The following is a 13842-nucleotide window of genomic DNA, read 5'->3' as shown; positions in this document are numbered from 1 at the left end:
AGCAAATGGCTTGGGCCAATTACAAGATTGCTGATAAAGCCAATCTTATAGCATGTAGAGCTATATGAATCCCAACATGTATATTGACCAGTTAAGGTAGGCTTACAGTAGATAGTAGAGTAGGACCCATGAATGGATTTCTTAACTAGCACATTGAGGAAAGGGAGCATGTTTAGATGATTGAGGGGTGATCTAATCCAGGACATAGCAGTAGGCCATTTAGGAGCAAAATCAGGAAACGCTCCACACACAGTAGTAAAAGTCTGGAAACCTGTCCTCAAAAGACAGGATGCTGGGTCAGTTGAAATTTTCAAGACTTGGATTGACAGATATTTGTTGGGCAGGATAGAAAGGGATGTGGAACAAAACCACATAAATGGAGTTGAGGTATAGATCAACCATAATCTAACAGAATGATGGAACAGGCTTGAGAATGACCACCTCCTGTTCCTATGCTCTTAATTTGCCTCTCCTTCATCGGCATTGCATAGCTGGAGGAGCTGTGTACATAACATTTCATTGATTTTAAAAAAAGCTAATAGTGAGATTTTTTGTGATCAAAAAGAATTAAACTTCTTGCAAACCCATTTAGACATATGGAGTACAGCCTTTAAGAGGTACATAAATTCAAAAGGGTCAATTTTTAAGCAAAAAATAATATCACTCAAACTGAAAGTTTGCTCAGTTTGGAATCCTACACTGTTGGCAAAAATGCATGAATCCTGCTGAGTTGCATGAAGGTCACTTCTTCCCAGCTTGGGGTCATCTTGATTCCCTGATTCTTTAGTGATGTCCCAGAGGCTTCTCCCCAGTGGGTGACACGGATTGTTAGGAAGAAAAATCTTTGCCATATTTTTAAGTGGTATTGTTTAAAACGATGTCAATTGCAAAAAGGAAGGAAATGGGTAATAAGTAAAGGAGGACGAGGGGATGGCTTTGGGCAAAAAGCATGAGGACCCTAACTGAAAGAATGCACCAACTATCCTTGGTTACAGTTGATTGTGTTGTGCAAGTGCTGTGTTCTGCCCATTGTATAGAAGTGCAAAATTCTCGGTATAATAAGAGAAGTGCACAGGGCTGGCTGTTGTTGCTTTGAGTATGCTCTGTTGTATTGGTGAGTGGTAGCTGTCAATGACAAGGAAATAACATGAGTGGTGTTGCATGCAATGTTATTTTAATGACTGGAGCTGTGGTTAGTTTTAAGTTTTCTTTGGGATCACCAGCAACAGCTCCCTGGAGATCAGTTGCCAATTCTGAGACACGTTTGGGGATTCTGGAATAGGTGGCAGTGCCCTTGAACTTTGATTAAAGCATTGAAGTCACTATTAGATACATTATTTACAAACATTTCATTTTATCTCCTATTTTTGTTCTGTGTCATTGGGAGAAGTTGGCATTACTCAAAGGCATTCAAATCTAATAACATGAATCAGGATAATCCTCATATATGAAATATTGAACAAATGGGCGTAGGTGCTCTTTGCAGCAGCTATCCCTTTGCAGTTGTTCTCTTGTATGCAAGTAATGGTAAAGAAAGACCATCTGAAGGGCAGTTCATGCCCATGGTTTTATTGGAAAGATTTCTGGTTGTTAACAGTATAGGCAAAATAATTGTGTATGCAACAGAATCAAGTGTTTGCAGTTGAATTTCGCATGTTGGCTACTTTATCTAATGTAGCCAATTTTTCATGGGATGTGGGCTTTGCTGGCTGGGCCAGCAGTTATTGCCCATCCCTAGTTGCCCTTGAGAAGGTGGTGGTGAGCTGCCTTCTTGAACCACTGCAGCCCATGTGGTGTAGGTACACCCACAGTGTAGTTAGGAAGGGAGTTCCAGGATTTTGACCCAGCCACATCGAAGGAACGGCGATATATTTCCAAGTCAGGATGGTGAGTGACTTGGAGGGGAACTTCCTAGTGGTGATGTTCCCATCTATCTGCTGCCCTTGTCCTTCTAGGTGGTAGTGGTCATGGGTTTGGAAGGTGCTGTCGAAGAAGCCTTGGTGAATTCCTGCAGTGCATCTTGTAGATGGCACATACTGCTGCTACTGTGCATTGGTGGTGGAGGGAGTGAATGTTTGTAGATGGGGTGCCAAGCAAGTGGGCTGCTTTGTCTTGCATGGTGTCAAGCTTCTTGAGTGTTGTGGGAGCTGCACTCATCCAGGTAAGTGGCAAGTATGTCATCACTCTCCTGATTTGCGCCTTGTAGATGGCGGACAGGCTTTGGGGAATCAGGAGGTGGGTTACTCATCGCAGGATTCCAAGCCTCTGAATTGCTGTTGTAGCCACAGTATTTATATGGCTCGTCCAGTTCAGTTTCTGGTCAATGGTAACCCCCAGGATGCTGATAGTGGGGAATTCAGAGATGGTAATACCATTGAACATCAAGGGACGATGGTTGGATTCTCTCTTGTTGGAGATGGTCATTGCCTGACACTTGTGTGACACGACTATTACTTGCCACTTGTCAGCCCAAGCCTGGATATTGTCCAGGTCTTGCTGCATTTGGACATGGAGTACTTCGGTATCTGAGGAGTTGTGAATGGTACTCAACATCGCGCAATCATCAGCGAACATCCCCACTTCTGACTTTATGATGGAAGGAAGTTCATTGATGAAGCAGCTGAAGATGATTGGGCTGAGGACACTACCCTGAGGACCATCTGCGGCGATGTCCTGGAGCTGAGATAACTGACCTCCAACAACCACAACCATCTTCCTTTGTGTTAGGTATGACTCCAACCAGTGGAGAGTTTTCCCCCTCATTCCCATTGTTTGCTAGGGCTGCTTGATGCCACATTCTTTCAAATGCGGCCTTGATGTCAAGGCCAGTCACTCTCACCTCACCTCGGGTGTTCAGCTCTTTGTCCATGTTTGATCAAAGCTGTAATGAAGCCAGGGTCTGAGTGGCCCTGGTGGAACCCAAACTGAGCATCAATGAGCAGGTTATTGCTAAGCAAGTGCCGCTTGATGGCACTGTCGAAGATCCCTTCCATTACTTTACTGATGATCGTGAGTAGACTGTTGGGGCTTGTACCTTGTGAACTTTTTTGATAGTTTTCCACATAACTATGCTTCCTCGCCATTTATATCTCTCAAAAGAAATTAAATTTGATTTTATATTCTTTCCTTCTCCTTGATCTACCATAATAGTTTCCCTGCATACCAGCCTTCAAAGATGTAAGATCACAGATTTCAAAGTGAATTTTTCCATTTATCTCTTAATAGTCTTGTGTTTGCTATAAGAGTAAAAGATTGGAAAAATAGCTTTTAAAAATGTTTTTGTGAATGTGATTTGCCTGCCATAATTTATGGCTGTAACATGGCCCGGGTCATCCCAGGTTACTGTGTCAGTGCAGCGACAGTTAGTTTGTTTTGCCTTAACTAGTAACTTGCATCACTGAAGTGACTACTTTGACTCTTTACAAGGAGCTTTACTTCATTTCTTAATGGACTGGGTGTTGCTGTGAAGGTATCAGCATGTTAATGAAGAGCAGCTCTGAAGAAGAGTCATACGGACTCGAAATGTTAACTCTGTTTTTCTCTCCACAGATGCTGTTAGACCTGCTGAGTTTTTCCAGCATTTTCTGTTTTTGTTTCAGATTTCCAGCATCCGCAGTATTTTGCTTTTATCAGCCTGTTAATGATGCACAGCTTTGAATACAAATTGGCTAACAATTTTGGGGGATTAGAGATCTCTAGAACTTGTCAATTTATGAAGCTCTGTCATTTGTTTAGCACAAATGGCGGCATCTTACCTACTCTACTATTTTCAAATACTTGCTGGATTTGTTCCTTAACTTTCCCCCATTAAACTTGCCACAGAGTTAAGCTAACAGAGAGATGATTGTTAATGCAATGCCAAACAACCCCTCTGGCTCAGAAAGGGAGCAATTTAACTGGTTAACACTCATTCCTGCATTTAGCCAATTGTTAAAAATGTCATTTAAATTTGGCATTTTTGTACTTATGTGCTTTTCTCTCTCACTACAATATATCTCCCCCTTTTTATTCCCCTTTCTGTACCTGACTTACCCTCCTTGCTCTGTTGTTCCTGTTTCTTATTCTTAAATCTCATTAAAGAGGGGGGTTGCTATTTAGATGCCCTGGGTGTCCCATTGCCCTCAACATGTCATTATCAGCAGTTATGTCCAGCTGGTTTTGGTCCAAAAAACTAGAGCTGAAGGGTAAAATGAAAAGTTGAACTAACTATATATGTGCTACATGATGCCTTGCTCCAGAAAGACACAGCCCATTCTTATGATGGGAATAAGACTTTTCTAGGCATAGAAATATAACTAAGCAAAGTTCTTAAATAGTGACTAAAAATCAACCATCTTCATCATCATATTTCTCTTCACATGATGAATTTTTGAAAGTAAGACAAAATTAGTGCTTTACTGTCGACAACTACCAGACCCACAGACATCGGGTGGAATTTTGCATTCTGGAGGTTAAGTCTGGTGGCAGGCAGAAAAGTTGGCATAATCCCTGCTAGGCAACGGGATGGCTGAACATGCATGAGCTTCTGCTGGTCAGCTCATTAATTATGTCTCCAGGAGGTGCTTGGCGAATCTCATGGCAGGGTGGGCAGGAAATCACTTGCCGTCACTCATGATGTTCAAAGTCCTGATGCCATATTTTAATGGCACCCCGACAGACATTTGCTCAATCCAGGCCTGGAGCTTTGCATTACTCCTCCAGATTCCTTGCGGCCGCAGCTTGTATAGAGGAGCTGGCAGATGTGAGTAACCACGTCCCAGAAACCTGGCGCCTTGGGCATTGCCTTTCACTCATCTCTGGATAAGAGCACCGCCAGCGATATATCCATGGTTGGGCCAATGCTCACCATTGCAGTGGTTCATGATCTCCAACATCTCGACCTCCTACAGGTCCCGATGCCTTTTGCTGTTCAGGCCCTTGCTCCTCTTGGCCCTGTGCCAACAGGTGATGGGCCCTCCTTCTCTTCATCTGGATGAGAGCCATTACCAAGGCAGGATTGCCTGCAGCCTACATCATCAACGCCTCAGTGGATACATGAATGAATTTAGTGAGCATGTCCTTTACACGACATCCAAGCCAGCAGACCAGTGCTAAGCCTCTCACCTGGCCCCCATCTAGACATGGCATCCCCACTTCACCCCATCCAGGTAATTGACACCCTGAAGGATCAGAGATGGTGTGCTTCCCTTTCATACATGAATGTGTATGGAGATATGGTTTTCATCACCCTAATCAAAGAGCAGTGTGCAAGAAGCCTCCCTCTAACACTATTCCACTTGTCCCCACTGCTTTTGAGACGCTATAGAGAGACCAATGCTTTGGCAGCATAGAAAGACTAACTGCATGAGCCCTTGTCAGCCAAGACCATTCACCTGGGAGGACTGAGGTTTAGAGTTGCGAGTTGGCTGTTCAGCAGCTGTGCCCCTTTTGGAGGCATCCATCTCACTCCCTCCCATTATCCCTGCCTCTGACTGCAGCCAATGACAAATGACCCAAAATAAATGGCAGCTCCAGACCTTGCTGACCCATGAGTCTAGAACAAACCTATTGCATTGTATGCTTCACAGAGGAGAACACAACTGAGCATCTTTGACATCCAGTTGCCTCAATTATTAGGGTGACCCTTTTGTCGGCCACTTGTGCTGACCTTGAACTCCACCTACCCGAAAAGACCCTTCTCCCACTTCAAGAAATCTCATTTACTGACTGTGTGGTAGAGGTCAGATTGGAAAAATGGTAGCATCATCTTTCAAACTAGCTCCACCACCTTCTACACCTCATCACCCTTGATCCACTCAATATTACCATTCCTCTCCCCTTTGTCACCCTTGAACCTCCCCTTTGTTGTCCTGGACCCTATCATGATCCACCTCACATGTCTTCCCTCCCCTCAGAACCGATATCTGTTACTGTCCACATGCCCAGCCTGACTCTGCCCCCTCCCATTATCCAAGCCACCTGTCTAGTCCCCTTCCATGATTCCTCCCCCCGCAGTGAGACCTTCACAAAGCAGACTCTCAAGCTGGTCCTGCCACCCTACAGCATCCTACTCCCCGTTCTGACTACGATTCTCTCCTATCACCAGCCCCCCCGGAGCTCTCACAACCCCTGGACCCTGCTGTCGATACCACCGACCCTGCCCAATAAGACACTCCTCCATCCCTCTTTCCCCAGTAAACCTGCCTCCCCTGTCCGGACTGTGCTCCATCGTTGTTCTACCCCCCTACCCCCGGCCACCTTCCAGCCTTTACCTGCCTCCGATTTCTGGCTTTGGTGCCGCTTTTGCCACTGGCACTCAAGTAGGTTATGTGAGGTCCATGTCATGAAGCTATTAATGTATATAATATTATTGGAAAATATTTTTCTTTTAAAATAGAGGTTTCGTCTGTAGGTGTGTCTTAATTGGATTAAAGCCAGCTAGCCTGGGTGCTTTGATATGTACTAGTTTTGAGATGTAAGCAGAGAGGTAAAGTGCATTTGCATTTTTTGAATAGAGCATTCAAGAAGTGGAGTGAAAAATTATACCTACCTAGCAGATACTAAACAATATGTTTATATTACTAATCAAATTGGTACCATGAAAGGGCTTTTATTGTTAGAGAGGTTTAGTTCAGAGATTGTTAATACAATGAGAATTAATATTTAATCAGTGGTAGGTATAACTTTAGCAGTTTTCGGGTGTGCAGAGCAGAGGCAGTGTAAGATCAAAAGGCAGTTGCAAGCCTCTAACTGGCTCCACCGGAACCAAAGTGAAAAGAACCTCATTTTGAATTCGTAAGGTGAAAATGCTTTGCCTGATGACTGGTTAAGTCTATTGGTTGCTGTTGCCTTAATGGAGATTAGTTTGGGAATTTGTTAAAAGTTCTGATAGTAATTTGTAGCCATGTGTATATGTATTTTAACCTGTGTAAATTAATAAAATGTTACATTTAGTTTAATGTAAAACTTTCAAGAACTGGTGGCTTGATTCCTGAATTTAGAGTCGCATCTCAAGCATAACACTTAAAATCATAGGTTATGACAGGTGTTTAAAGTTTCCCCCTGGGATTTTTAAATAACTCCGCTTTACCAACTGCATTGTCATAATAGGAGAAAGCAACATCTGCTGCCCTCAAAGTCATGGAAGAGGTTAAGCTTGCAAGGTGCATGCCACACTTATGTAGTCATAAAACTAAATGTTCCAGATTTTCACTTATAGGGGACTTTATTTGGAAGACTAACTTAATTCTGGTGAGGTGGCCTTTTAATTAGCATGCATGAAATGCTCACGAATGCAAACTTGACCTGCCTTTAACCCGCATCGAAAGTCGGGAGTACAAAATTTGCAGTTTATCCTGCTGTTGGGAAAGAGGTTTTTGCTTCCTGCCAGTGCCCCAGTGTGCCCTAATTCCTGCCTCTGGCGGGAGTGGAAAATTCTGCCCATCGTCCAGTTTAGAACCTCTATCAGAACAGTAACCTCTGTGTTGAAGCAACTTCCTCATCTGTTTCAGGAGTTGCAGCTCCCCTCGGTGCAATGAATAATTGTTAGGCTATAGAATTTGAAACAGTCCATGGGACAATAAGTTAGCTGTATCTAAATTAAAAAATATATATTAAAGAGCTGGATGTGTAGGAGGTAGTCCAACTGTCATTGTCAAGTCCATTCATGTCAGAAGCCACCCAGCTAAGCAATCAGCAAGTAGGACACACATCAGTGGAGGAGGCCATGGAGATTTAAGACTTAATCACACTTTAACAGGTGCACAAACTGACCAAAATTGAGTGTGCGCTTAATATGACACAATGACAAATGGTCATTGCCATTTGCTTGATTGTAAGCAAGTTGTTTGTTCTAACCAAGGTCATGAAGCAAGTGATGGGAATTGTATGCAAAATGAATTTGGGGCATTCTTGCCCTAATTTCAATGGATGGCAGCCCATACGTACAACTGATAATGTAGAAAAAATTAATGCTGTTTAGTGACTTGATTCAATTGAAAAATGGGTGGGAAATCCTCTAAGTGTGTAGTAGATGATATTCTTTAGAATAAGGGCATTGTATTAAAAAAGGAAAATGACTGACTTAATTTCAGTCCGTGCTGCCTTCCTTCACTTTGAAGTTCTTCAAATCCTTTTAAAGATTGAACTTTAGGTGGCGCCACTATTAATTGGGCTCAGCTTAAGTGTGCCATTGACACATCGCTTTCCTTTAGTCATTAATTCATTTTTATGTATTCAGTCTTAAGTTGCTGAGTTGGGATTTGTGCTGGTTACAAGTCATTCTAAAGACTGTGGCTTCCCACACACTAGATTCAATTTGGAGCCTGGGAGTCAACCCAGCATCAATCGTTCCCTTCAGGGGATCAAATACCACAGGGGTGATGGTACTGAAGAATGGTAGGTGCAATTCTACATCCCATCACTTGTGTCACTGTGGTACGTTTCCAGTACAGTGTCCCATGTAGACTGCATTTTGATTCAGAGATTGATCATTCCTAAAATAATCTTAAATTGGCTGGCAGTCTTGAATCTTAGGTTATAGAGTACATTTATTTGGAACATCTTTTGTTAATTGGTGCTTCAGGAATCTGGAATATACAGGAGTAAATTGAGTTGCCCATATTGCTTTAAAAATTACCAGTGTTGTTCACAAAGTTTTGGGATCCTGAAGTGTCATTTTGTGAAGTGCTGTAACTTTCAATTCATGGGTTGTTGTTGTTGTTGAAATTGGCTCTGTAAAGGGTAACAGTCAATCGGCCATTAAATGGTGATTGCCATTTTTATACTTCATTGAGCAGTGTCGTGGTGACAAAGTGCCAAATATAATTCTGTTTATACCTTGGTAGTGGAGCAATGACCCATTCGTGCATTGTCTGATATCCAATACAAATATGTGGTGCAGGCATTTTTTCTAAATTAAGAAGCATTAATGGCCATAAATTTATTCAACAAATGGTTTAGGTAAGGGCCTCTAATAGTATAGTGGACCTATCCTTTTGTTTTGACTGGACTGTTTTGAGTTATATTTTTGTCTCACTGATGAGCATGAGCAACATTTTACTTGACTACTGCAGTTAAACGAGGTGTGAATCTGACTTGGCTACATTCCAATTATGTTGAATATGTGTCCTTTTCTATCTTCTGTGTACAGTGTGTTGTTTCAGTAGTGATAGAAAGCAACTTTGCAAAAGAGAGCCTAATGATGACCTTGCCCTTGAATATTATACAAAATATACTTCTTACCTTTTGCCTTTCCAAATTTGGGGAATTTGTTTTCTTTTAGAATAATTTAATTGTTCAGCATCTTATAGCAGCTGTCTTTATGCTTTCTTCAAGGCTGAACATGAAGCACGATGCTTTACTTATCCTTGATTCGCAATAACCACTCTGTTGCTTTTTTTTTTGGAGACAATTTCAAAAAGATAACGCATTGGGGGTGATGCTATGTGGAACTTTAATTTGAAATGGATTCTCTCACTAAAATTAAAGTTATTTGTTTAATGGAAAATCAGGGCACAGTTCACCAATTTTTACAAGGATCTTTAAAACTTCTGGCTGAGAGCCACGGGTTCTGATCCGCAATATGCTGGAGCCATTCCTGTGTGCATGCTGCAGGCCTTATTTTTTAATGGCGTAGATGCAGGTATGCATACACAAAGTACTAACACAAGCTGAAAAACATATAATTATCAGTTGTTTAATACAATTACTTCCATGTTTAAACAATAACGCAAGTCAAAGACTCACCTGTCCCCTGTCAAACCCATAATCACTCCCTGAAAAGGAGACCATTTGATTCCTTCAGCTGCGCCTCCTTCAAACACCCAGAAGTATACTTGCTGTTTAATTCTGTGACAGATGTGGTATGTCAACCTGACTCATGGTAAATTCTTGGTTGAATGGCCATCGTCTATTTTCTTATCAAGCACACCATTGATTTATAGTTCATAGTGACTGTGGCTGTGGATATGCCATGTACAAATAGGAACTAGATTTTTGCTTCTACCAAAAAGCTTCATATTCTTTCTGCCTTTTATTAACAGTCCTTTTTTTATTACTTTTTGAAACAAATCTTTTTTAATATTGTCACTTTATTAACACAATCCTTTGTGTTTCCTGTGGACATAAAAGAACCAGTGGCACTATTTCAAAGAAGAGCAGGAGAGTTTCTGCCTGGTGCTTTGGCCGATACATATCCCTCAATCAACACTGTTTTTAAACCCATAAATTAAAAAAAAAAGTCATTATCTGTTGTTTGTAGGACCTTGCCCTGTGCAAATTGGTTGCATTACAGTGCAACTGTGACCATACTTAAGTACTTTTTTGATTGCTAAGTGATTTAGGGATGTCCAAAAGTTGTGAAAGGCACTGAATGCTAGTCATCATTCTACAAACCAAGCTAACACAACTTCATATTAGAAATCTGTACGTTATCGTTCAATGAAGGAACTTTGTTCTTCAAGTGGAAAGAACGTGTAGGGTTGGTACTCTTTGCTCAGTGTAGTTCCCTTTTTATATATGTACTGGCTGCAGTCCTCGATCACACCTAGTGCAGTTTATAGTGTAGATGCTGTGAAGTGTGTAGGAATGTTCTTTCTATTATATGTTACTGCAACAGCCTGCTAGGTGGGGGGAGGGGCGAGGAAGAGAGCCTGCATCAACTTGAGGGTATCCATGGTGGTGATCTAGTATTAAAAGGCTGAATGTTTTGAACAAGAAGCAAAAGTGGATCCTGACATTATTTGGTCAAGAGCAGGAGATTGATCTGATATGACCTAGCTCTAATTCTAAGGTTATGACCCAAAGTGGAAATAGTTTCTCTTTCACTACTCTAGCAAATTTTTAATAGTTGGCATTCTTGCCAAATTAATATTGTTTACTTGTTATCTATCAATATTTTATATGGTTTGTAGTGGTTGAATGCTTTCAAAATAATTGTTTGGATGGAATGTCCTGATTCAGAGAGATCAGTCCATTGTTATCAGATATTGACTGGCCGATGGAAATCAGACATTTTCTATTCAGACCTCCAGCATCTGCAATTTTCCATTTCATTCTTACTGGCTATAAGCATTCTTTGAATTTGGCCCCATGCTGGCTGATAGGAATTAGATTAATTTGTTATGCCTGAAGCTGATCTGAGTCTTCTCTCTTGTTCAATAGGTTAATGTAACAGTGGACTACATCAGACAAGCCACCCCATCTACGAACGTGACCCCAGCATTCCCTGAACGCACCTGTTCCACAGTTACTATTGGCGGAATGTGAGTAGATCAGAGCTGGGGCAGATCTCTTGGAGAAGGTGTTGTGCTTTTTATTGACACAAGATAATTGGATCACAGGAGACTTAACTATGGGAAGATGAGGGTGTAGAATTGGCACATCAACTGGCATTCTGGCATCGAGCTAACTAGTGCAATAATAACGTTTCTGCTTTAATTTGTTTTAACACCATGTAGTCTGGACAATTGCAAAAGAGGGTCTTTTGAGATTTAAATGTGTACAGCTTCCAAAATGTCAGTTCCTGAAAATGTTATACTATGAATGATTGATTCTCCCTTACTTATTAGATTATTGTTTGAATGATGTCTCTGGGGGCTGATGTCACAATGCTCATTCCAACGATGCAGTAAAGATTACAAAAATTTGTTCCAATAATTCTTTTGATTCCCCAGAAAACATGATGTTGTATAGCATCAGTGGTCAATAATGTGCCCACAGATGTACAATAGTACACTTGTAAATATGGATACTGAATTTCTTCCTCATGATTTAGGAATCCAACCAGAACTGCTGATACTGACCCATTGGCAGCTGGAGCTGGCTGGGGAAGAACTGTGTGTCATCTGTCTGCACCAGTGACTGCCAGCTTTTAGCAAAGAACTCTTGTCCAATCTTAAAGTGAATAGGCATCATATGTTCTTTAAGTAAATTCAATAAATGAAATAAATACATCACATATATCCCTCTCCATGTTGTGACCTCCCAATGCATTTGCACACCTCTGCTGTGTACACTTTGACCAGCATCAGTGCTGCACCATTAAGCATTTTGAGATGACACTTTGTATTACTGTGCAAAAAAAAATCTGCTGGACTTAAATGACATTGCTTTGCCTCAAGAGGCGGGGGGAGGTTTGTACAACTTGGAACTGATGGGCCCAAGGCCCTCTTTTAGACTCCCTTAGGCCTTCATGAGCCGTGGGGAAGGGGTTCACTGCTCAACTGCATTGCTCAAATCCTGGAGAGACAGCTTTTGTTTGAAGTCTGCTTCACTACTTTGAGAAAGGGGGAAACAGCAAGAGAATAGAAAGAAGGGGAAAAATGTATCTCCCAAAACTTACCTGCTCTTGGAGCTTGTGAACTTTAAACTCTTTCTATGCCCGTAATCATTTCTGCAAATTCATGTCTCTCTGAATTTTAGATTAAAAGAATCAATGAGAAGTTCAATGTGTTTTTGGCTCAATGCAATTCCCCCCTTTTCTGTAAGAACCAATGCTTTAGTCATGCTTGGAAGACAGTCTAAAGGCAACTGAGTAGAGAAAGTTCATTGCTATCTGGGTACAGCACCATACCAAGCCAGTGTAAGCTTTTTCTGGCGCAGACATTCTGCAGGCACGTTAGAACTACCTTTACAAATAAATGGAGCTGTTCTAGGATACATAGAGATTTCTTCATGAACCACAGTGCTGAAGTGGTAATAGGAAAATGTTTTGCTTAATTAATTTTCTCATATTCAGAAAATATGTTGATTGGTGGAGAAAATATCAGTTGAGTATTTTTTTATTTTGGAAGTACTCCTCTATATTGCTGAAAGTGTTCTCACATTGAACAACTTCTCCTTCAACTGCACTCAGTTTCTCCAAATAAAAGGTGGTGTTATGGGTCCTAGCTATGCCTGCCGTTTTGTGGGATATGTACAACATTTCTTGTTCCAGTCCCAGTCAGGCTCCCTCCCTCACCCTTTTTCCGGGACATATCAATGCCGCATTCTGCTCTTCCCCTGAACTGGAAAATTTAATTGACTTTGCTTCCAATTTCCACTCCTCTTTCACTTTCCTATGGTCTATCTCTGATTCTTCCTTTCCCCCTGACTTCTTTGTTTCCATTACTGGGGAAAATCAACCAATATTCACTATAAGTCAGTGGACTCCCCACAGTTACCCTGACTACACTCCCTCAAACTCAGCTTCCTGTAAGGAGTCTGTTCCTTTCTCCCAGTTTCTCCATCCCTGTCGCATCTGTTTGGATGATGCAACCTTCCAGAATATGTCAGAAACGTCTTCCATTTTTTTCAACTGAGGACTCTTTTCCCAGTCCCCTCCTGCCACCCCCACAACTGTGATTGACAAGGCCCTCGATTGTGGCCGTCCAATTTCATGCACCACTGCTCTCACCCCTAACCCTCCCTTCCAGAAGCACAACAGGGTTCCCCTTGTCCTCACCATGCACCACACCAGCCCCTGCATTCAGCGGATCATCACCAGTTCTGCCACCTTCAGCGTGATGCCACCACCAAACACATCTTCCCCCTCCTCTCCCATTTCAGTAATCCGAAGGAACGTTTCTCTCCGTGATATCATGACCACTCCTCAGTAATTCCCAATAACTCTTTTCTGCGGCATCTTTCCATGCAAGCACAGGAGATGCAGCACCCGCCTTTTTAACTGTCTCCTTCTCACTGGCCAAGGCCTTGAACACTCCTAAGTGGAACAGCGAATCACATGTACTTCTTTCAATTTCATGTATTGTATTTGCTGCTCACGATGCAGTCTCCTCTATATTAGAAAACCAAATGCATACTGGGTGACCGCTTTTTGGAACATCTCAGTTCAGTACTCAAGCATGACCCCAAGCTCTCTGT

The 13842-nt window shown here is 41.8% G+C and overlaps 1 protein-coding gene across 1 annotated transcript in view; it reads left to right on the top strand.

The window, feature by feature from the left end:
* Positions 1 to 13842, top strand: part of snd1 (staphylococcal nuclease and tudor domain containing 1) — a 946160-nt gene that overhangs the window by 186182 nt on the left and 746136 nt on the right. The window contains exon 12 of the mRNA XM_041202041.1: positions 11143 to 11243. Coding sequence (XP_041057975.1) covers positions 11143 to 11243 — 101 coding nt within the window. The remainder of the gene's footprint in view (positions 1 to 11142; positions 11244 to 13842) is intronic.

This window comes from Carcharodon carcharias, chromosome 13 (genome assembly GCF_017639515.1).
Source record: "Carcharodon carcharias isolate sCarCar2 chromosome 13, sCarCar2.pri, whole genome shotgun sequence".
NCBI classification, from domain to species: Eukaryota; Metazoa; Chordata; class Chondrichthyes; order Lamniformes; family Lamnidae; genus Carcharodon; species Carcharodon carcharias.
Note: the sequence above shows the minus strand (reverse complement) of the source record. Positions and strands in the feature narration are given on the sequence as shown.